General features: G+C 43.4%; 1 protein-coding gene across 1 annotated transcript in view; it reads right to left on the bottom strand.

The window, feature by feature from the left end:
* thsd7aa (thrombospondin, type I, domain containing 7Aa) overlaps nt 1-25,821 on the bottom strand; it is a 143,533-nt gene that overhangs the window by 55,425 nt on the left and 62,287 nt on the right. Inside the window, exons 2-6 of the mRNA XM_061059810.1 lie at nt 21,427-22,558; nt 14,874-15,122; nt 12,996-13,180; nt 5,623-5,778; nt 1,583-1,786 (exon numbers count right to left, since the gene is read on the bottom strand). Of these exons, the coding sequence (XP_060915793.1) occupies nt 1,583-1,786; nt 5,623-5,778; nt 12,996-13,180; nt 14,874-15,122; nt 21,427-22,558 (1,926 nt within the window). The remainder of the gene's footprint in view (nt 1-1,582; nt 1,787-5,622; nt 5,779-12,995; nt 13,181-14,873; nt 15,123-21,426; nt 22,559-25,821) is intronic.

Here is a 25,821-nt window from a genome sequence, read left to right as displayed (position 1 = left end):
TCGTAGTAACTTTATGAAACTAACCGCTATGAAACGCTCATCAGCACAACAGGTGTTATTTTTCTGACAGGAAATGGTGTGTTAGTCTGTCTGCTGTTTCCTTGGTTATATGGTGGGCAGCAACAAGAAAACAGTTGCCGAGTCCTGAGGTCAGAGTGTGTTTGTGTGAGTGTGTGTTTGTTTGTGTGTGAGTGTGACCTCCCTCCGGCAGTGTCAGCACTGTTCTTCTGCTGCCTCACTTTTTTCTGCCAGCACAGCTCTCAGAGGCGAGTATAGCAACACACAAACACATATTTGAACACAACTAAATTGCTTAGAAGGATCCAGAAAAATAAACAAATATAATATCTCCTGTCAACGAGTGCATCAATTACAATGTATGGCAGTGAGCCGAGGTTAAAAGGACGACAGTTTGGAGGTTCAGAGAGAGGCCGAGTGTCTCTGTAGCATCAGGGCGGAGAGGACTGACTCACATCAACACAACCTCAAGACATAACAGACGTATTCAGGCAGGAAGTGCAGACGTGTAGGACTGAACCCAATTCACTTCACTCTAAATGAAGTTATTTGAGTCCACATCTGGATACATCTGGATAGAACAAAACTTCTCTCATCCCAAGTAAAATTTCACCAGCAGCCACTTTGAGCAAAGCAATCCCGCTGCACATATTTTCTTCCATGCACCCTCTCCACCTTCCACCTGGTACACTGATGCAGCAAGGGGCATCCATCCTGGCTAGTCAGCTATGCTGCTAACACTAGCTAGCTCTCTACGACCCCCCAGGTAAGAGGAAGCTTGATACAGCGTCTTCAATATGCAATATCTGTGAAATGAAAGTCGAGTGATTTGGGAATATTTCAAATGCACGAGCTCACGTCGTATGCCACCATCCGGAGTGGAAATAAGTGGAACGACAGCCAACATCACCTCAACAGTAAACTGCACAACTTTATCAATCTGCAAGCCAATTCTGAACGGGCAATAATCGACTGTTGCATTTCAAAAAGACCTGCACCCCTACAGCGTCGTCAACAATGAACGCTTTAGATAAATGGTAACGTCTGGTAAATACTCAGTAAAATGGCTCAAGCACAGCTCGAGTGAAGCATAAATGAATCTTTGTTTCAGGTTCTCCTCCGTGTAATTTGGACATTATTGCAATCAGCTGATTAAAATCGTTACAAATATAAAAGCTGCATTATCTTGAAGACATTTTATTGAGCTATTGAATATCAATGAAAAATTTGCAGCTTCTTAGTGCACAGCAGACTGGAGGAGATCCTGAAATAAGCACTCCTTTGTGGAGAATCTAATGAATCGAGAAATGGTCTGAATTGAAAATCAGTTTTTGGATCGATCTGTGACCTCAAGAATAAAAATTGAATCAAATTGAATCGTCAGATATTGAATGATTGACACCCCTAGATGACACATTAGTCAACAAGTGTGAAGAGTGAGCACCGTATCACCCCAGCGAAGACTGATCCAAACAGCACAGCCATCTTAAATGTGTTTATCCATTACAGAGTGCTTTATGTCACAGTCTCTATATTTTCCTGAAGGTAAACTTCTTCGACTCACCATCACTGTTGACACACTGCACTTGTGGGATCTGGGTCCCTGGTCCACACTCCTTCTCGTTATCAGGGATGCATTCCTCCAGTTTGACCACCAGCCAGTCGTAGCAGCTGGGGTCCTCACACGGTATGGCCTCCACCAGGTGGGGGCAGTTCCCCGTCCCGCCTGTGGGCTCATTGACGATCTTCCTCTTTCTCAGTTTGAAGCCTGTCGAGGAAAAAAAAGAAAAAAGAGGGAGTAAATGAGCACAAAACAGCCCCATGCTAATCAACCAAAGCCCCCCCTCACTGTGATCTCCTCAGAGGAAACTGTAAGCACATTAACTTCACTCTGTACTCACACTGTGTCTTTGATGATAACCGTAATATTACATTTAAAGTGACAGCCCATTAAGCTCGAAGTTCACAGAAGAAGTTCCAATAATGATTTCTTATTTCCTCTTATTACATTAGCTTCTATCCAAAGTGATTAATGCATGCAGGAATCCATCATTTCAGCGCGGGTTTGTCCTCATGTGTGTCTTTTCTTTTTCTCAAGGGCATAGTATTCCATGACCCAAGTCCTGGGAAGAGGGGGGATGTTAACTCCTGCCCAGCCAAGGTCACACGCCCCCTAATCCAGACTCCTGCTCCGGCCCGATAAGGCTGCAGAGGACTGGAGCGCCCGCAGGACTCAGGTGGAGACAGCAGAATCGCCTCTCTTCTATCTCATTGTGTCTCTGCTTTCACCTCAGAAGCCTTTATTTAATCAGGCAGGTCAGTGGAACATGTACTGTCATGTGTCTAGACCCATTGATGGAGCATTTATCAGAGAGGGGGGAAGGGGAGGGTTTGTATGAAGGAAGATGAGACCCGGGGTGAAGGGAATTCAATTCTATCAGGCATCACTCACGTGCTATCTGCAGGGTGTGTTATGAACAGCAGGCTGCAGGAGAGCAGGCAGCACAGACAGCTGCTGTCAGAGCTCGAGGCTTCACTGACTAAAAACACATCCATGGAAACAATCATATGATGACCTATCATGCACATAACATGATGACCTATGATGTATGTGAGATCAGCTCAGGATATAGAGGCTAGGCTATGTTGTGTTATGTTTTCAGATAAGATGAGGGACAGACACACCAATCCACATTTATATTAACTCCAAATACATCAGGTATCCATCGTGCCACTGTTTGGAATTTGGATACTGCACATATGATTTTGCAGAATAGATCTTATCTGTAAAAGCTATGAAAACAACGACGAGCAGTTTGGCAGCTGTTAGTCAGTGGCAGCACAGATAAAAACAATCAACACACACCAAAAAAACACGGTGGTAAAAGTCACACAAGGACTATGAGCACATATGGACACTTAAAATACTGTGTAACCTAAATATACAAGTACATATTTGTTCTACTGTAAACGACTGATCTTTAAAGCTACCTGTTTTTCTCCTGTGGTGATTAAAGATTAAAAAGATTAAAGATAAGCTCGACCTAACAGGATCGTTGGTGGGGACGGCCTGCTGCTATGGCTGTAACTATTCGCTTTGATCTTGAGAAGCACGTCATCTTGTTGGCATGAAATATGAGAATTAATTAACAAATATTTATCTGAACATTAAAAGCAGTTTGGAGGTTATTCATTCCACTTGCTACGGAAGAACAAATAGATATATATATAATATAACTGTCAGCGGAATATATTTTTATTTTAATAAATAATGAATAAAATAGGCCCCAACATGGACCCTTGAGGGACACCATTTTCTATAAAAACCTAGAAATTAGGAAACCCTCTTTAAGAAAACCCTTAGTCAATCAACCTCTGTAAAATAACAAGGTGTAAGTCAGTAAACAAGACAAGACTGTATTGAGAGCAAACCACAACCAAACCTAAACGGACACATCAAACACAGATTTGTTTAGTTAATATATATTTGTGCACATTCAACCAATTCATATGAAACAAATCTAAGCTATGTCTTGTCCGGGGTTTTCATCAGGTGTTTTATAAGGTAAAGTCATCTACACCTGATAGCTCTCGTTGTTAAAAATAACACAACTTATAACCTCCGAATTGATATAAATGTCCCAAAATGATCCTCAAGTTAAACTAAAAAGACACCTTACACATCTTGAAAAACAAAACATGTAGAAGCAGTGAAGGTTGAGTGTTGGTGCATGTGCTAATTGTTTATACAAAATAATTAGGTGAACACCATGTACACCATTACTGCCTCAAGTAGATTTTATAAGAAAAGGATGTAATAACATTCTCAAATGTACTGCTGCAATATGTTAATACAGTTTGAAATCATTTTGTTCTCGCTTCTATCGACAGATCACAAATGTGTGCATTCCTCTGCAGCCAGGAGATCACATGGTATAAATGATCATACAGCAAACTAACAGGTAATCACAGCCGACGGATCCCCATGTACCATGTCAGGAGGATAAAAAGATGTGAAACCAGGAGGACGCATTTTGAGTTGATATATTGACGGATAATGAGAGCCAGGGTACACACACTTTGGGAATGTGTGTGTGTGTGTGTGTTTCATTCAACTTCCATTACATACACTATGGACGACAGTGTGTGCAAGAGGAGTGTAGTGAGCAAACGAGCGAGAAGGAGCGGATCCATCATTAAGATGCATGGAGGAGAATTTCCAACCGTCCCTTTCATTTGAGGCGCTTCATTAAAGCAGAGTCAACATGCATTAGTCATGGCGGACGCTGCTGTTCCTGGATAATTAAGGGCTGAAGCAGCGACTGCTCCAACCCGGCTGATGGACTAGCACACCCTGCTACAACGACCGACAAACAGGCTGTGGAGATGAAGACGCTTCAGCTGCCACTCTTAACTTATGTTCTCATCTAGTGCTGCAGAAGGACTACGATTTTGATTTTGGCACTCATACTAAATTCATTATCTGTTGACTAGTTCTAAAATATACTGCAGAAGAACGAGTAAGAAAAACATCTCATAACAGAAAGAGGTTTTCTTCGGTGGCATATGAAAAAGGTGTCTTGCATATTGCCCCTTACAAATAATGAGGAATGGTTGCATTAGCTTTACATATATGCTAATGTTTTGGTACCAGAAGTCAGGTGAGACAAGTATCCCCGCCAAGAAAACGCAGACGCAGGTTAACAGCCACAACCTTGAGCTAGCAAAACTGTGATTCAGACAGAGCTAACAACAGATATGGGGCCGGGCAGACATGAAACTAATTGGATGGGATTCACCGCAGATGTAAATATCACCTTTAAAGGAATTCCATAAATTGGTGTTTAATTAGCTTCATTGGGTAGCTGCTAAATGTACTATGCTTTGAGGAAGTCTAGTAATGGCTGTGACTAGTTTGAAGAAAAGTGTCATAATCTAAGCACAGAAATCTGAAACTGTCAGAGTCAAAAATGACATTATTAGCATCTACTCTCAAGGATTACGTCGCAGACATTACAGCCAGTTTCTTCGATTTAGGGGGATGCAACAGCTGTTTGCATGTTTGTTTGTCATTTTCTGGATCCAAGTTAAAATTGCCACACCAAATATTGTGTTTCTTCAATGAAGTTTGGTATTCATTGGTGTTTTGGTGCGTTCCATGTACCTCAGAAGTAGGATCTCGGAGCCGGGAATCACCTGAGTTAACAGCGCTCCAGTTGCAAGTCGGACAAGCAACATGGCCGCCTCCAGGAGTACTTTTGTTTTGTTAGATAAAACTGATAACAACACACTACGGGATAGTTTTTGCGCAGAAATAAAGACAACATGTGTACAGATGGACAGCTAATAAACACAATATTTACAACTTAATCTTTACTGTTGATGCATGGAGCAGCCATGTTGGATTTTAACTCTGACCACTGCAGTTGTTCAGAGTTTCAAAGTCGCAATTTCGACTTCAGGGAGGCGTTCCTGATGATGTATCAGACCGGTAACTCGGAATTTTCCGACTTCCAAGATCAAATGAAATACAACATTTGTGTCCCGAGAAGTCCCTCAACTACTTTTTGAAACAGGGAAATCATGATTCTAATGAGGTCTCACCTTTTTTGGCTGCCTGGTCCTGGCAGTTTTCATAAGTGCAGGGCCCCCAGGCGCTCCACGAAGACACCTCACACTCCACAGGACAGCTGATGTGGCAGAGCTGGGTGGTGTTTGGGGGGATACCCAGACATAGATCACTGTCCATCGGCCGTAATGCTATTGTGAGACAGACAAGAATAATAGTCTTAAAAAAAACAGTTAAACAATGCATTTAAACAGTTTGTAAAGATATCCACAGTATGTTCCACAGTTCTTCTCACTGTCCATGTGATAGAAAACACAGTTAAGGCGGGTGGACCCAGGTTGCTGAGTATGTGTGAAATATTTTCTCTTGGCACCATCAGCTGCAAAATGTGACTTTTATCCTTCATACCGTACATTTATTTTCAAAACTGCACAAAAGACAGTGCTCATATGATCTTCAGAGACACCCGTATTTTTACTCTAGTCTTCAAAGTTCTGTGAAAACTGTATAGCTTAACTGAACAAACCACACCGACACAAAAACATCTAATAAAGAAAAGGGAAGAAGTAAGTCTTTGGAGCTCAAATACTCCTGCCTTTAAATTCCCATGTCCCCCCATGAAAAAAATCCTTTCAGCAAAATATCAAAGAACAATAATGCATCACTCTCCTGTTTCATTCTCCGCACCTCCAAACCCCCAATCTTCCAAAAGCAGACAACTTTGAAACAACAAAGGTTTTTTTGTTTTTTTTCCTAGCACAGCGGGTCAGTCTTCCATTTGCCTGATTCTCAGTGGACTGCAGCTCCAAACAGCTGTAGGTGACTCTCTGCAAGGTCGTCAGGCTGATGAATCATTCTTGCTGTGCCACCACAGCACTGAGTCTCATTCACATGCAAATTGCCTCCGCTTGGCCGAAGGTGTGTCCTCTAATAGTGTAGCCTAAGCGTGCGTATGTGATCAATAACATCGAGTGTCGGCGTGACACAAGCATGAGTGATATGTCAGATGGGGACGTGATCAGGAGCTGTTTCATTTACATCAACTTCAAATCATGTTTCTAATTGTTGACATTATTGGAACTGAGTTTATAACAGTAAAAACTAGCTATGTGGGGAACAATAAATCATTGGGTTTGCTTGTATGTGGGACTACTTCTAATGTATCTGGCTTTTCAATCAGGCCCTCAAATGTTGGTGTTGAAGGAATCTGATTGAAAATTAAATGTCCTGTTCAGTTCAAGCCAAACAGGAGTGCTAGCATTGCGTATATTGCCTATGGTAAGTTAGTCATATTTCACATTTGTGTTTATATCAAATGGTTTTTACCGATACCACTGAGGTCAGGGCTTGTTTGCTCACCACTGGCTGCTGTGGCTTGTGGTTTTCCATAGAAAACATTGTACACTTTAGGGTTGTAAAAATGAAGGATTGAGTCCTCATAAAATATTTAACGGGAGAATGTGCAATATTTTACACATAAATACAGCAGAAATCCAGTATATCCTGTGTATATGTCTCTCTGAGTCATGACTGTCTACAATGAGTGAGAAGCTTGAGTCTCGCCGGCTGTATTGTTATCAGAGCCGTGTTTACATGGACGGGACGGCCTTGCGTGAAAAAGCTTTCTAAGCCAAAGACTAGAGAAACGAAGAATAACACAGTCTACTCACTGCATAATTGAAGGTCAATTATGGGTTTTTAGATCACCGTCATTCAACACCATGTCAATGTATGTGCAATATGAAGCTATGACACAACAATGCAGGCCACAGGTGATTGCAGTTCGGGCAAAGGAAAATTGTGTCCGCCACTTGCACTTAATGGTGGTGCGTTCTAAGTCATAACTCATCCATGTAATTGTGAGTGGAGGGGAGATGGAAGTGTGTCGCTGTCGGTGTGAGCGAAAAGATTCGGTGTGGCCAAATAGCAATTTGTTTTGCTTTAATGCTGGTGCTCAAGGGCGACATCTCCTGGATCAAAAAGTTGCACATTGTTCCTGAGGATATTTTGCATATTGCAATGTGTATCCATCCATTTCTGCAAAGTGGAGTTAAAAAAGAATGGGTGAAGCTAAAGTCTACTTATAATAGTACAGTCCAGTAATGACGACTGACCAACAGACAGAGGCCACGTTTTTGCAACATCAAAACAGTAACAGCCGAAAAATGTGGACCATGCAGTTGAATCCACCTAAGATGGCCAGACAAGTAAGTTTTATCTGGGGAGGGGGAGGGGGGGTGTGATATTGGTATTTGTAGAAAATATATATATGAAACTGTGAATACTGGCTGTGAAAAAGGGCATAGCGAGCTATCACTTACAGCTTGCAGGTAGTAAACAGATGACTAAAAATATGCTGCTGTGCTAACAAGTGCTAAATGAGATCATCCAAATGACCTGTTGAAGACTTTAATACCATTCATGCGCCTTAACGCTAACAGAACATCACATTTCTCAAAGCTTTTCATCCTAATGGTTCATTAGGAACTTTTGGAGGACAATAGCTTCTTTGTTCTCCTCCCTCCTTGTCCAGTCTGAGCAGCTCTGCACAAATCATAACAAAGGCTGATTAATGGAAATCTCCACACAGGCTGACCTTGTTCAGGTATCTCTGTGCCAGATGGTCTAGTCTTCCCTGTGCTGCACTTCCAGCAGCCAAATTAGGAACCTCAGAGGCAGCCGCCGTACGCTGCGACGTGCCAAGTGCCATCAATAACCCGACTCCCAGCTCCTTTCCAGCCGGGGATTCTTTGCATCGCCGTGGCACAGCTGTTATACAGCATGTCACAGTTTGCTCCCCAATCGGGCCCCACACTGACCAGAACCAGGACAGGAAAAAAACAACTGATACAACTTATTAACATCCTTTTATATCTTGTAATTGTCAAAAGAACACAGGGTGGAAAATGTAGCACCAGAGAGATTTAAAAAGCTGCTTATGATCAGAAGAAACACTCCATATAAGAGAGCAAAACTGTCCAAAACAGAGACGCTGTCAGCAGTAATCTTTGCACGAGTGTGGTAGAATTTCAGCATGGAGTAAATCCTTCTGCAAGTAAATCAAATCAAGAACATGCAGCGATCTGGGCTGGCTTTGGCTCCCAGTAATCGGACTGGGAATGATGTGTATTCACAGATATCACTGCCAGACTATCGTATCTCAGTCACACTGGGATTTGCGGATCATCCTTAAAAGCAAATGATGAGATTACATCAGCTTAATTGGACTACACGTTCCCTCCTCAGAGCCGCTTGGCTCATCACGATGAAATCATCTACTGCTCCATTCTCTTACACGTCATAAAGAGAAATGATGCACTTTCTGTGGTGTTGATAAAGGCATTCACATATGGAAAAGTCAACAGCTAAAATCTGGGCCCCATTTTCACATCATATTTCTTGACATACTGATGTAAACTGGCAGACATGAAATGAGCTGTAAGACCTGCAACTCAATCCTTCGTGTCAAACATGGCTGATCAAAGTCTGTCCACTCTAAGTTCTTGTATTGAATCACTGATAGGCTCAGATTGTTGTTGTGATGGTATGTGATGTAATGGGGATTCTAGTCTTTTTGAAGACTTAGATATTATAGTACACATTTTTAATAGCCTTCTGTGGTCTTTATTGGACTTTAAAGGTCACATATTCTCCTCCACTTCAACCAGTTTAAATAATCCTCAGAGCTCCTCTAAACCCCTCTATTTCAGCCCTGCTCAGAACAGGCTGTTTCTGTGTCTGTACCTTTAAATGTAAATGAGCTGTGTCTGACCACGCCCCCTCTCTGGAAGGGCTCGGGTGTACTCGGGCTTTCTCGCTCCATGTCCTATTGTTTACGGTGAGAAGGCAGACTCAGAGGGCAGAACAAACACCTAGCTGTGGGAGTGTCACCCACCTGGGGGAGGGGTTACTGCCCTTTGTGATGTCATGAAGGGAAAATCTCCAAACGTCCTGTTTGAGCACACATTTTCTGAAAAGTGGAGCAGGCAGAAGACGGAGAGGATGGACTTCTCTTATCATTGGGGGGTTTGTAGACAGACTAGGGACACATACACACATTACACAAAACCCATGGTGTATTTTGCATAATATGTGACCTTTAAAGAATTCCCTCAAGATTATTTTTCAATAGAAAAGAGGCAACTCAGTGTCAGCAGAGGTCAGCAATACTTACAGCAAAGGAGGGAGATTCATTAAAATGATCCCATTTTTGCTGATTCCAGACCTCAGTTGGCAAAACTCCCCTTTCAGATCCTCCTTGAAGGAACCATCAACCAAAGGCTGGGTGATGTGTGTAAACGAACAGTTACCTGACCAGATCCTTTACATCATGGATGGACAAAAAAAGCTAGAATTAGCAAAAAATAAAGTAGTGAAGTGTGAAAATGAATATGGGAGATGGATGAAGGCTCTCATTATCATCCTGGCATGTCCAAGTAAGGTGATGGTTGTAATTATACAAGACATGACAGCACAAAACCTGTCTGAGAGCGAGGCCAGGTGCAGGGTGAAAAACAAGGAGGATGTGGTGCTGCAGCTGGGCTGGCAGAGCTTCTGCTCATTTATCACATCAACTCCACTTTTCTCTCTTCTTACTTTCCTCCTCCTGCCTCCTTCCTTTGTCAAAACACCTCAAAGCCAAGTCTAGTCACTTTTCACTTGTCATAAAACCTCCATTAATGTCTCCCCTTGCCCCCATCCGAAAAACACTTTCCATAACAATTGGGGTGTTAACATGCAGACAGGTTCACTCTGTTATTTTAAGATTTTATCCTGACAGTGTATGGAAAAGAGAACGGTGGAAAAGTGTGGAGCTCATTGCTTTTAACAAAATTAGCAATGAGGCATCTTGACACTGAAGGATGAAAGACTGCGGCTGGTTGAGAGCATCTGATCTGAATAATTTCCAGCAGCAGACGCCGGTGCAGCCTCCCTGGCCAGATGGACCGAGACTTACTGTGTCAGTGCTGGATAAGCACGGGCATGCTACCAGGCTGCTTCCAGCCTGCGTGCGCTCAGTAATACCACCAATTTACGTGAAAGCTCATATTTCATCTGCTCTCCTTTCTGTGCAGCTTTTGCACGTACATTAGCATATTCATATAGCTGCGTTACAGATTTGATATGAGGGGGGAAAACAGCTTTAATGCTCCTCTGGTTCTGGTATGGTGGGTGAAGCAGGGAGGCGGGGGGAGTGGAGGATATCGGTGACTCTGAGAAGAGCTGGAACAGATGACACGACTTTGGTGCTTGTGTGAAATGAAATCCCGAGCAGATGATTCAAAAGCTCATAAACAACTTTTTTTTGTCTGCTGTTTGGCATGCACAGATGTGATTTGAAGCAGCCTGTGTCAAAACATGAGCTATTAAAAATGTTGTTATTTACTCCACAAACCCTCTTTGCTTCCTGTTGCCTGGAAACTCATGGTGTTTTTATTTTTATTTCTGCTTTTAATAGCCCCTGATAGGCTATTCCAATAGTGGATCTGGGATTCCGTTCTGGATTACCTGCAAAGAATCCAAATATTTTACTATTATATTTTACATTATATTTTATTTGCAAAGCAATAACTGGGGACTAAAACAGATGTGTTCTTGACTAATCCACCCTGGCATCCAATGATACAATAAAACAAGAGGCTGCCGGGGTACTTTGCTCGTTACAGTTTACTAAACCCTCTGAAATTCATATGCAAAATCATGCAGTGGAATAATGTGTAATTGATGTCACATACAGGGGTTTAACAAAAATCTAAACATATATATCTCCCTGTGCGACATCATCATGCTATCAACATCTTCTTCTATCCTGCTGTTTTCCTTCTTCTTTGGCTAATTCACTTGTCTTCACTTTAACCTCATTCATGTCACAAAGAGGGCCACCATGAGGCGTCATGATGTCGAGATGTGGCAACTCAAACTGGTAAGGAAATATGCTCAAATTGCCATATTTTTATTTTCTTAATATATCAATATTTGGCAACAGCTACTTGATTATTGTATCGCACAAGTCAGAATGCTGATTTATTGCTCTATCGTTATTTTCCCACCTCTGCTAAAGGCAGTAAAGTGATGATAAACTACAAACAGCAGCCAATCAGTGTCACAGTCTCGTGTCATGGCGACACCGGGGCTGCAGAATTGTCCTTCCCTTTCCGCCTTCTGTGTCTCCTCTCAGTCTCTTTGTGTGTCTGTATCTGTAGTGTGTGCGTGGAAAACTCGCCCTGACTCTCCTGACTAGTGAATCCTGACTAATCATGCACACCTGCTGCACCTGCTGTCGATCAAATCATCAACCACCACTTCATCGTTCTGCATTGGTTGGATGAATTTAGTCGTTCGTTCTTTGAGTTTCTGTTACTGTATATTTGAACCGTTTCCTCTTTATGCTCAGGACTGTTCATTCCCTACCTGCCTCCCCATCTGCCCGCTAACCTGCTAATGCTCATCCTACTTTACAACACCCATAATTAAACGCCAAAACCGGACCTGCAACTTGACAAATATCTCTGTAGATTCAATAAATACTCACGCAAAAATGTTCTCAGGTAAGGGACAAAAATCAAAGGCACTTAGACTATTTCTAAAAGTGGTGCTTCTGTCGTAGTTAATCATAATGATCCATGACCAAGAAAAAACCCATGCAGATGGCGTTAATTTAGTCCATAAGCATCCAGGGAATCTTTTCACTGGCAGAGTGAAGGCCAAACAGAAGTCCTATACTCCATCCATCCATTAACTACACTGCGTGTATCCTCGGAGAGAAGGGAGGGCACGAGCTACACATGCCCCTTAGTGTTAAATGTAATCTCTGCAGCCAGAAGGTATGCATTAAAATCGCTGTATTTCACTATCGCTACGACTGCAGATAAGAAATCTCAAGGTCAGCTAACTGGATGTTCTCCATCCTGAATGTCTCACGACAATCTCAAACAAATCTATAGTCAGAAAAAGAAAACAGGAATGCTATTTTTCCTTCACTAGACACTCAATCATTTAACTCTCAATTCAAGGTTCTTTAAAAAGGAGCTACATGTGGGGCGCTGGTGGGACAGTGGTTAGTGCGCGCGCCCCATGTATGGAGGCTGTAGTCCCTCAAGCGGACGGCCCAGGTTTAGATCCGGCCTGTGGCTCCTTTCCCGCACGCCATTCCCCACTCTCTCTCCCTGATTTCTGAATCTATTCACTGTCATATCTCTCCAATAAAGGCACAAAACAAATAAATAAATCTTTTAAAAAGAAGAAAAGAAGCTACATGTAGGCAGTACTAGTGACTTTAGATTAGTCTCCTTGTACAGTATAAAACAATTCAAATAACTAACACTTTACAAAAGATTTAACGAGGCAGTTGATCAAGTGCCTGACCAAAAGGGAAGAAGATAGAAGAAATGCATGCTGGGAGAGTCACCTTCTTTGCTCCGGAGCGAGCCCAGGTTAGCTGCAGGTGTGTCGCTGCTGGTCTGGACACAGTACACCTCTCGGGTCTGAATCCCGCCTCCACACAGCCCGGTCTGGTTTCCGCGGCGACGGTCCTGTTGGCTCAGCAGCACGTCCACCCGGCACTCGGTCCACTCGGTGGTCTTCCAGCTGTAACTGAGGACGGACGTGGACAGAGAGGACACTTATCGTCTTGAGAACTTGATACAAAAAATGTTGTCCTTTGGATTAAAACAAAGGAGCCGTTTGGGTAAAATAGGACAGTAGCAAAGGGAATGCATCGGGTCTTTCTGTTCCTTGTTACAAAACCACTTTAAAACCTCCAGAGTTGAGACTGTTCAATCTAGGACTCGTAAAGATGCTTTTTGGTAGCTGTGATTTTGTAGGAAATCTTTAGCTGAAAGATTCTAGAGTAGGAATCAAAGGTTGTTTGGTAAATTGTTCCAAAAAGTGAATTAATGCGTTTTAAAATATCAAATTAATCTTCCCTTCAGGTGCAGACTGCATGTGGAAAACGCAGTGAGGCCTCTTAGCTTTTTTTTTACTATGATGTAAAAACCAGCCTGGTCAGCCAACACCACCAGTATAGATCTTATTCTGGGGGAATCTAGATTGTAAACCAGCTCGTTGGTCAGAGACAGACTGTTTCACTTTAACTCTGTGTTTGCTCGTCCCCTCACTTCTCTCAGGCGTCATACCCGATCATGGTCACTTCTCCAGATAGCCAACATGGTGAAGGTTTGAACGCTGAACCGGAGGCTTCAAAACCAGTGTTTGACGTCACGATGGCTACGTCCATTATTTATAGTCTATCCTTTTAACAGGCAATGAACAGAACCTGTTTTGCCTGAGTGGTCCGAAGCGGCGGGCTTCTCTCAGCTCTGTCAGAAAGACTTTTGACGTTATTGACCTGAGATCCATGTTTACAATACGCCCGAGGATTTGCAATGTATGCAGACTGTCCACTCAGAGTAGACTAGATTTTTTTTAGTTGAAAGAAGATTGTTAATTGCAGCGTCTATTCATAGAAGGGGTTGTGTCTGGCAGGAGAATTGGCAGCGGTCTGCTTCAGCAGTAACGCTTTGTGGTTTCAGCCCCGAGGTCACAAAATGTAAACCCTGCCTCCCTCTCTCTGCCGATAATGGAATTCATTTGAGGTCGCCAATGAAAGGGTCCATATTCATGAGCGAGGTCCCTCTCTCTGTGCTGCCTCTGCACTGCTGCGGGACAATGAGGCCCCTGGGAGAGCAGTGCATCTTGGGGCTTTAAGTTCTCCAGATGGGGACACTCAAAGAGCGCAGAGATTCAGCACCATGGACAGCGCCGCTGCCTCTCTTCCTGCTGTCTGTCGCCACGGCAGCAGCAGTCGATGGACATTGATTTAGGGCTGATTCTTATTCTGACCATAAAACAGACCAATGGAATCAGCCGATGACGTCTTGGATTAATTATTAGATTAAATAGAAACGGAGTGAAACCTGAATCCCCCAGTTGAGCTAAAGGAGAATGAAAAACTTGTTCAACTTCAGATTTCCTCACAAAAACATCCAGTTTGTACTCATGCAGATGTTGACAGTAATGTTTGGTGTTTTCACTAAATTCTATGTTGTTTTTAGCTGCTGAGTTAGCTGCCACCACTGCATAAACAACGCCAATACAACATCAACATGAAACGATAACTCCACTTGCAACATGATGACCTGTCATCTGAATACTCAGGTGGCACCAGAGTCATGTAATGTACCTGAGAGAATGTTTAAAATATATCATCCATGTGAATTAGTTCCATATAAAACCCACCTTGCAGCACAGTAACAGATATGTCTCTCCATCTTTGTTTCGTACTTACACAATACACGGCTGTACTCCGTCTCCCTGCGGGCTGCAGGGCTCCTTCTCCTCCAGCTCAGGACAATCTGCTCCTCCCCCGATGGGGAACTGGCTCACTTTTCTGGTGCGAGTGCGCTCCCCCATGGGCCCGTTGGGGTCGTAGCACTCCTTGGAGCACGCCGACCACTCAGACCACTCGGTCACATCGCAGTCCTTGGTCATGACGCAGGCCTGGAAGGTCACAGGCAGCGTCTCCTGAGAGCACAGGCTGGAAAAAAAGACACCAGGAGTTACATTCTGACACTGTAAAAGGAAATGCTTTCTCACATCGGGATGGGATGTTTAAGTGCATGAACACAAAAACAGGATACTTCAAGAGGATACTTTTAAATCACTTCTTAAAACTCACTTTTATAGACTTGCTTTTATGTGATTTCTCCTTTAAAGATCTATTCCTTCCTTTAATTAATTGTATTGCTTTTAACCTTTTTATCTTTCTCTTCTTTAAATGTTTTAGCCTTTAAATGTATCCCTTCCTGTATTCATTTTACTCCTCTTAGTCTCTTTAAATTCCTACTCCTTTTATCGTTTAACTCTTCAGCTCTTTGTTGCTTTATTCATTTAACCAATCTCCTGTTTATCCCTTCTTTTTATCTTTTATCATTCTGTGTTTACAGCCTGTGATGTGATGTCGTCCCACTCTCCCTCAATTTTAATTTTGTTCTCTCCTGGTTGATTTTAAACTAATTTTCCTTCATTGTACTGAACTGCCTCTCCATACCTGCCTGTTGAATCTATATTATTTCTGTTATTTGCATTTTTACAATGTTGCCCTCTCTGTTTGGCCCCTCTGTTGATCTCTGTTCTGTTGTCGTGTTGCTGTATTTGCTCTGTCTGTCACAGCACTTTGTAAACATTTGTTTTTAAAGGTGCTATGTAAATAAAGCTATTATTATTATTAAGAAACCAGATGATTAAGACGTCCATGTGAATACACTCAACAAATGAAAATAACATCTGTGTGTGAATTCACTGCAGGCGTGTGTTGACATCCCAGTCTACAGAAAACAGCAGCAAAAGCATGACAAAATAATACATTTAATCAAAGTTAAAAACGCCTCTGCAATTCAAACAGAAGGATTATTAGAGCTACATAAAGTGCGTGTAGTGTAGGGATAACAGAATTTTAAAGACACTGCTGTAAACTCGACAGCCCTCCTTTGTCTGAGTCGGTTAGTGAAAGGCAGACGTTTGAAAGTTGTTCATTACCAACACAAACAGTTTGTGTTCCACATTTTCAGCGTCTGTGTCTCAGCTCTGCAGCTCTGATGGGATGATGGCTTTGATGATGGGAGGCTGTGAGGCTCACACACTGGGTTTCTTTCTCTGTTTGTCGAGGCTGAAAGGCCATTTGGAATAATGATACACAGCTTCTCCATTCTACTCCTCGTTTTTACTCCGGTCCCCCCTTTTAGTCCTAACAGCTCTCTTTTCCCCGGACTCCACTCTGAACTTCTAGAAAACGTATGAAGCTTCTTCTACAAAATGCTTTGGTTTCTTCAATCATTTTTAAAGGATATTATCGGTGGTGCAGTGGGTAGCACTAGCTCCTGGTCGACGGGGATTCGAACCCTCTGTGTGGAGTCTGCATGTTCTCCTCGCGCATGTGTGGGTTCCCCTCGACTTCCTCCCACAGTCCAAAGACATGCTCGTTATTATAACAGGAGACTCTAAATTGCCTGTAGGTGTGAATGTGAGTGTGGCTGGTTGTCTGTCTCTACAGTATATGTCAGCTCTGTGATTGGCTGATTGGCTGAGAACAGCCGAGGGTGTGACCCCGCCTCTTCACCAATGACAGCTGGGATCGGCTCCAGCCCCCTCGCGACGTGAACGGGAAAAATCGGTATAGATAATGGATGGCTGGACGCTTCCACAGCCTCTAAGGTTTTTCTGTTTTTCTAATAAAAGCTCGGTCTTCTTTTATTTTTCTACTGATTTCTGTGTTTCTTGTATTGTTCTTCGGCGTTCATGTTGACAGTCTGGACTCCGGGGGATAATTAGTAGATTTAGTTGGCTGATTAAATGGGAAATTCCCATAGACATGCTCCAACAGTAAATAAACTTGATCCTGGACTTTGGCCAACATTAATACGGTCATCACGATCGACTAAGCCTCTTTGAAGCTTTGGGCCATCTGTGCATTCAGCTAGTGGCTAAAATATTAGTATATATGTGTGTCTCTCTTTGGGATAAATATTTCAAAGCAGATATTAATCCTACTGTGTATCATGCAAATATAATATTCCACTTGAACACTGGAAGATGACGAATGGCATTTGCTTGAAGTTTGAATGATTTATGAATGCTGACCTTCTCCCAGGCATTAAAAGCAAATGTATCACAAGAGCCTTGATTCTCTGGGTTGTAATGGACGCTACTCACTGGCCTCTATTGGAGGCGAGCAGCGCAGAGAGACAGAATGAGGCCATTCATGTCCTCACAAAGAGCACGGCTCTCAGACGCCACATGGACAGTGACCTCGCTGGAGAGAAACATTTACAGAGAGTGGCCGTCTCACAGTGGAGCTTTGAGGAAAGTGTAACAGAGCGGGGGGGGGGGGGGGGGGGGGGGGGGGGGCCGCTGTGTGTGCATCCAGGAAGTTTAACACACTGGAATAAAGACACAGGAACGGTAATGAGAGGATCATAGGACAATATCTGCACAATTACACAATCAATCTTTGAGGGATTCTTTCTTAATGGACAAAATTGAATCTTAGAAAAAAATCAAAGTCCAGCTAAATATTCATCCAATCCACTGATGACCTTCTTTTCTGACCTTCTTATACTTTATTACATCTGTGATGATGTTCCTTTGAGGTTTTCATTTCAGTTCTGTGTCCATTATCTCCTTTACACACTATGATGTCTTTAAACTGTCTGTCCCTCGTTCAGTTTTGCTCCCCCCTCCAGAACGACTTCAACTGGAAGAGCTCATTTCACTTGAAGCCTTTGGCACGATTTTAAAAGGGCAAAAAATGATTGGACAGTGCCTGATGTGTGTTTGGATTGTAATCTGTGATCACAACTATCAACACAACAACTATCTGTTTCTTAATCATGTAATATGTATTATGACATGTGCTGCTGCCCTCTTAGCTAGGTCATGCTTGTGAAAGAGATCTTGATCTCAATGGGTTAATGACCTGGTTAAATAAAAGAGAAAACGCAAAGAGAAAAACATGTGCAAAAGACTTAATTATTTCCCTCAATGTTGTAATCCAGTTTTTGTATTTGTACATGTTTCTCTTTCACTTTGCCTACAACTTCAGATGACTGCGATAAAGCCGTTACCACCAGACCAAATGTCAGTTGAAAAATCATCGGTTCAAGAGTCCAACCAGCTTTAGGAGGGATGCTACAATGTGCAACTATGATGGTAACTGAGGGGACAGTTCTGTTTGATCCAACAGGAGCATTTACAGTTACATAACCGTACATTATCATATTTCTAACATGTGTGGCTGAAAACGAGCAGAGGTGCAAACATTCTTGCATTCTTATTCATGTACTAGTGCAGAAGCTTTTGGAAAAAGAAAAAGTACTTCCAGTAAAAGTAGAGGGACAAAAGTAGAAGCAGGTGTGTCCTGCTTGTTTCCCCCGGTGAACAGACAGGTCACATTAACTTATTATGACTATCAGATCATGGATGTTATAAACCCTATCTGAGTCACTGTTTTCATTTGAAAGCCTCGACTTATTTCCTTTTGTTGGCATACAATCAATTGAGGGGGCAGAAATTTGAAATGAGGGTGCAATGCATCCTTTTGCACCCTCGTAGAACCGGGCCTGAGTGTAAAACACAAATGCTCTGATATAAAACTGAAACGTGTCCTGCTGCTGAAGGACATTTCTCTCGGCTGTTTCTTTGAAAGAGCTCACTGAACCTCATGTCATATTTATTTTGCTCTGCTGCTCTGAATCTGCTCGGACGTTGTCGGCCTTGTTAGCTGCTTTCCTTTAATCTATGTGGCTCCAAGTTTACTGTGTCGCTGACGGATATCACATTCACCAGTCGCCTCTTTTCCACGTTGGATTTTCTTTTCCTTTCCGTCTCTGGTTTCTTCCTCTTGTCTGCTCAGTCTTAATATGATGTTTTGTCTTTCCTGTGTGATATGTCATACAGCGCTTTTCAAATAAAGCGCAGTCCTGTCAGTATTTGAGCTCAGTGGATTTATAAACTCATTTCTTTGTCTCTCTCCTCTGAAAATCAGTTGATGCAGTGTTGCCAGATTTCTGATCTTGGTGGTGTATAAATCCTGTACTCTGAAGGAGATGTTACACAAAGTCATGTGCAGACTATATCATTGTAAGATTCTGTGCCGGATGGATCTCCCTGTACTCTCCCTAAAAACTTCCTGCATACTTGACACATCCACAAACTTTTTATCACTGGATCATTTCAAGTTTACAGTATCTTCCCTTTAATCCAGGGAAAGACAAAATGAGGTTGATTAATTCAAACTGACAGATGTTTTCACTGCAACCTTTGCCCTTATTTCTGAGGCGTTCATTGTGTTATTATTGGTTATTAAAGGTCCAACATGTAAGATATCCACTGGCTGAAATGATGAAGTGACCTTACTATATGATCAGACATTAAGGAAACATGCTCTGTTGAAGTGCTGGCTTCTCTGACAACAATGCAGCAGCCAGTATGTCCTCCTTCTAACTTTAGATTCTGCTCCTGAATGCTCTGGATTTGTTTGGACCAGAGAAGGTAGGCGGTTTTAAGGCACCGCCACACGGCCGTTTTGGCCCCCCCTCGGTTTGTCAGATATGAGACCAGTTATCAGGTCAACAGGTGTTGCAGCGATGGAAGCGGGCAAGAGAAGTGGTTCAAATAGAAGTGATTGTACCCGACCTAAAAAGCCTCTGCATGTTTCTAATAAGCTCCACGAGCAGAAACGTGCTCAAACTAGGATCAATATTGGAGATGCTTTTGAAAAATGGAGAGAGGTTAGAACACAGAAAGGTTTACAGACCGATGCAGAGCTGGATAAACACTGAAGCTTCAGTGTCCACCACATGGCAACCTGAGAGAGCATCGACTCTAGAGAGGAGGGGGCGGGGGGGAGACAGCTCTCTATGATGTTTTGAATGTGGACTGCAGTACCCATTTTAAACACTAGGTGTCAGAGTTACATACTGCTCCTTTAATAATTTTGGTTATAGGAGGAGCAGACTCAGCTCATTAATCACACTCGAGCCTTCATGTAGGATTTTGAATAATCTCAATTATCCCTGACAAAATAAGAGCATCAAGACAGAAAACAGATAATAAACAGAAGGCTTAGTTACAGGGCTTCACTATCCATACTCTTTGACTGAGTGTTATGTGCCCTGACATTTGAAGTCATTGTGTTCCAGAGACATGCCTGCAGCTCTCTGACAGTGCACAACAAACAAGCCTCTCCTCTCCCTGTGAAGAATGTCAACAACACATTTCTCCAATGGGCAACAAAACACACACAAAAGTGTGAGTCTCTAACCATAGACGTTAAGAAGAAAGGGGTCGAAGCCTCCAGTTTTGAAAAGTAATGCCACAGTGGAAGTGTCTTGAACCTGCAATCTTTGTAATATCCAGCAGGGGGAGATGCCTCTGGTTCCATCTGTCCACCAGTCCATACCTTATCCCATTCAGGGTCATTGGTGATTGGTCATTGATGAGCTGATTCCAGCTGTTATTGGGCGAGAGGGTTGTTTCAACCCTGGACTGGTCGCCATCCGACACATAAAAATAATCACATTCATACCTACGGGCAAGTTAGAGTCGCCAATTTGCCTAATGAGCATATCTGTGGACTGTGGGAGGAACCACAGACACCACTGTTCTTCTTTTTGACATAAATACACTTCCTTCATTGGCCTGAACGTTGACACTGGAGATTACATTTCTGTGAAGTGGAGTCAACCAACATGCTTTCCCATGCTGCTTTACATGAGAGAGTTCAAACTTAACTATTCTTCAAACATCTTCCACGTCCACACTTGAATGCCACTTCCTTGCTTTTCTCATGATTGCCAAAGATAACGTATTTAAGACTATGTATGAGCGTATATTGGTTTTAAACTGTTTCTTTTTTGGTTGAAGAAAATACATTTTCCTATAGATAAAGAAACTTTTCCCTGAAGACAACTTATTGTATTTTTTGTGTCAACTCTTTCAGAAAACCCTTAGGCATGAAATGCATTTTTAGATCTCTTCATGAAAGCTTTTTCAGGAACTATACTGTATCACCCTTCAGGGTTAGCCGTGACCTCTGTGTGACTGTCAGGGTTTTTTTAATCACCAAAACAACTTCCTCTGTGTACATTATCCTTCACCTAAATGTTGACACCAAACCTTTATCCGGACCGGCCTCAAAAGAAAAGAAGCCAAAGTGTTATCACAAAAACCGTGTCAACTTTCTAATCACACAAAGGCACTGTGGCATCATTGAAGATGAAATCATGGGCATGTATGGAAGCTGTGCAGGGTCATATGAGGATGCATTTTTAAATCATTCCTACCTGAGAGCCTCGACGTCCCCGCTCTTGTGCACACAGGTCACCTCTCTGGTCTGGAAGCCGACCTGCAGTTCCCAGAACTTTCCTCCCGGTCGGTTCTGACGGTTCCTGTTCCTCTTCTTCTTGATGAGTTCCCTGGTCTCAGGATCCTTCCCCTTACCTTTCTCCCTCAACCTCTCCCGGGCTTTCTCTCTCATTTTCTCCCTTTTCTCTTTGTTTTTTGCTTTTTTCTGTCGTTTGGGCCTGTCTGCCTGTCGAGACGGCCTGTCTGGTTTCCCGTTTGCCTTGGCCAGTTTTCTGTTGGCTCTGGATGTTTTGTCTCCGTCTTTGGACAGTTTTTTACCCTCTTTTGACTTTTTGCCTCCTTCTTTGTGCGGCTTGTCCTCTCTGCCCTGTTTGTCTCCTCCTTTAGACTTTTTGTCGCCCTCGCCTCGGCGTTCTGTGATTTCTTTGTCCCCTTCTTTGGACTGTGTCTCACTTTCTCCAGGTGGCTCGTCTGCTTGTCTGGCCTGCCTCGGCAGTGGGACTGAACAGACCCCCCAGGGTCCCACCCTGAGGCTGTAGAGGCTCTCAGCTCCCACACAAGGCCCTGGCTGGCATGTCTGAAACTCAGTCAGGTTTGGGCAAGCTGCCCCGCCAAACAGTGGCGGCGCCAGGACAAAACGTATCCTGTTCTGTAATCCCATCCCACAGGTTTTAGAACAAGCAGTCCACGGGCTGAACTCAGACACCACACAGTCCCGGGGGCAGGGGATCAGACATGCCTGCTCTAGACGTGGTTTAGGCTCAAAGTATTCACAGATCGCATCCTCTGCTGGCTCTGCGTTCACTTTCTGAACGCAGCCCACCTCCCGGGTCTGGATGCCCTCCTCTCCCCGGGTGCACACAGCCGGGCGCTGCACCCCCCCACTGCGCATCGATACAGGGACACACTGGTTCCAGGCACCCAGCTGCCAGTCGTACAGGTCTTTGTGCCAGTCGCACACTCTGAAGCAGCTCTGCTGGTTGTCCGGCCGCTCTGTTTGGTCGCAGTTTGTGTGCAGGGTGGTCCAGCCTTCAGAGTGAGCGCACCACACCGCCCGGCTCTGACTGCCGCCTGGTCCGCACTCACTGCCCATACAACGACCCCATGGACCTGCAGAGACAACAGAGAGAAGTTAGTCAGACAATCGGGAGAGAAATCGAGCTTCTGTTTACAGCAGACATAAACTACAATAACTGCAATCCTTCATGATCAGATCTGATTTATTGCTCAGACCTGATGTTTTTGGCCTTTACCACAGTCCCTTGTGAACTGGTCACGGACCGGAACTGACCGTCATGTGCAAAAGATCGCACAGTCAACCAAACCACCAGTTATGAAAAAACTTGTTCTGTAGTGCAGAAAGATTCACAAAAGGTCTTTTTCAGGGTTTCAATATTTAAGGCCAGCTTTAAATAGTCTAGTTTGGATGATCTGGCTTCCTTGCAGTCCACCTAATCATGGATCCACTGGTGTCCCTGGTCATACTGGTATTTGTTGAAGTTGAGTCCCTGTTTTCTGTATCTATGCAATGTTACAAAGTGAGTATCCTACGACAGTAAGAGTGACGCTGTGATAAATCAGAGTCATTCTTCAACAGTAGGAGTTGACAGGCCTTTAGCACAGCAGCTGTTTCTGAAGCTATAAGTGCTTCTGCCTGCAGTAATAAGGTCCTGACAAATCCACACTTACACTTAAATCACTCTCCCTCAATACTGTGATCGCACTTCCGCTGGATTTATGAGAATGCAATTATAGGTCTAAGTAAACATCGACTTTCAGCACAAAACCCTGTTAGGAGCACAGCTGATGTGGAGCCAGAGCAGCTGAAGACTCGGATCAATACAGCATCAAAATTAGCTGATGTGAAAAACGCCGCAGCGAGGCGCGTTACAGCCTCGTCTGGAGCTACAGCGATGGAAACCTTCAGAGGTTTAAACCATTTAGAGACAATAATCAGTCACACTACAACGAGGTTAGAAGCTTTTTGAAAGGTTGATAAAGATATCGGTTGATTATTTTACATCAGGTAAAGTCCATCCATCCATTTTCTTTCGCTTATCCGAGGTCGGGTCACGGTAAGTCAACCCAGAGTTCCCTCTCCCCAGCAAAGTTTTCCAGCTCCTCCTGGGGGATTCTGAGGCGTTCCCAGGCTAGACGGCTATATAATCCCACCAGCAAACTCTGGGTCTACCCCCGGGGTCTCCTCCCAGTTGGGGCGTGCCCTGCTGGATAACTTCCAAAGGGAGGTGTCCTAATACCCATTTACCCAAACCACCTCAACTAACTCCTTTCCATGCGAAGGATGGAAAGTCTAGTCCGAGCTCCTCCCCCTATCTCTAAGGCCGAGCCCAGACACCCTCCGGAGGAAACTCATTTCGGCCGCTTGTAATCGCGACCTCACTCTTTCGCTCAGGTGAAGTGATGATTAAAATATGAAGCATTTATTTTAAAAACAAGAATACGTTGGAGCGTCAGTTAGCCTAGCGGTTTTGAGTCGCGCCCCATGTACAGAGGCTATAGTGCTCACCGCAGCGGCCGTGGGTTCGAATCCAACTTCGGCCCCTTTGCTGCACGTCACCCCCCCCTCTCTCTCCTCCCAAACGCTTCCTCTCTCTCTCTTCAGCTGTCCTACTTAAAAAGAGGCAAAATCGCCCAATTCACAGCTACAACCCCCGTTTTGATTTTGCTATTAAAAATGTTTTAATTGACCATCTGTGTTCAGTTTTGTTGTTTGTTTCTGAATTAATCAGTGTTCTTTATCTACATATTTGCCTGGTTTCAGCTTAATTTGTATTTCCTGTTAAGATGGGGGGTTTTTTTCTGCGTTTTGGTGAGCTCATGGTGTTGTGAATGTGCCAAAGAAATCAATTGGATTCGACTGGTGAGTGAGATCAGGCTGCAAAGTGATTTACCCCGCTGCCTGCTCCCAGTGAGAGTAACCAGGAGAAGAATCAGAGCCATAACCGTCCATCAGTAGACAATGCAGTAATTTATTGTAGTCAGAGTATGAAGTCAGGGGCTGTATTAAACAGTGCTTTATGGTTTCACTCAATAACGCTGATATACAGCAATGAAAATGTCAGCGGAAGAAGCAGCAGGCTGAATTAGCTTACAGCTGCAGGCAGAGGGTCCGGATCGATGCGGATCAATACGAGGAGCGAGAAACTGCACCCAGACACGGGAGACAGCTGCAGTCACACATCTCACCGTGACCATTATCCTCTGCGGCTGGAAATGAGGAAATAAACCACAGGAAGTGAAGGATTTCTGAGGCCCACCGCTCATTTAACGTAACATTTAATGTAGCGTATACTGTGTGGAGGGGTCAGCGATGAAAAACCAGAGTAAATGGATTTTCTAATTAACAGTATAGACAAAAGACTACATGCTGCATGGCTAAGTGGCCATCTGGGCTGCAGTTGTCATCAGCATCCAGCTCTTTAAAGAGGCCACTGTGTTTACATCCATTCAGCATTAGTTCCCTGGCAGGAGGTATTGTCTCGGCGGCATGCAGGTGTTCACCGTAATTTATGGACATGCCACCGAATGACACGGTTCTCTTCGGGGCCAAACTGGTGAGCTTAGAAGTTAAAGGAGGGTGCCCGTGCTCACGCTGGCCTACATCACATTATCACAAAGTGAGGAGAGCCAGGAGGCTCGGAGGGCGGTGTGCCAGAGAGGCGGACACTACAGGAGGGATGTCACATGTCTGATCATACCCCACCTCTACACTAATAACACAAACACCCAGCAGCAAGCCCCTCCCCCCCTTTTTCTACTGACAAGGGACAAAGGATCAAGGTTTATAATCAATGCAAAGAATCTGTACATAGTATTTTGTTGTTTCAGTTTGAGTATGAAACAATAAGATACATCACCACAGGATGGTACGATAGAGGATACTACACAACACTACACATATTTATATATCGGGGTGTCACAATGTGATTAAGGTCCGACATTTAAGCATTCATTCCATCGCATTAATTGTGTGCTATTTTGTCCCTTTTGGCGCACCGTAGCTGAGACGCAGCAGCCTCTCCCTGTAGTCACAGTGAAGGATCATTTAACTTAGATATCAGTTATCTTTAACTGTTCTAATTAGCTAATTTTCCTTTTTTCTGGGGTTAAGTTGACGTTCTAACTTTCGTTTTACTGGAAGTTCCTTATTTTGTATCAAAATAAAAGCAGGTTTGTATCCGAACAGGAAGTAGAATAGCCTTAGCTTAAGACAGCTCACAGTACTTAGTTAATTGTGTGTCTTATTAAAATCCCTTCATTTGAACTTTGTTAAGGTGTTTGATGTGTTTTATTGGGTTGTAGTTCATTTTTATTCTCGCTACAGGGGAGTGATGTCTACTGGGAAAACTCAG

The sequence above is a fragment of the Labrus mixtus genome, chromosome 16, assembly GCF_963584025.1.
Source record: "Labrus mixtus chromosome 16, fLabMix1.1, whole genome shotgun sequence".
In the NCBI taxonomy this organism is placed as follows: domain Eukaryota; kingdom Metazoa; phylum Chordata; class Actinopteri; order Labriformes; family Labridae; genus Labrus; species Labrus mixtus.
This window is presented reverse-complemented; position numbering and strand designations above follow the sequence as displayed.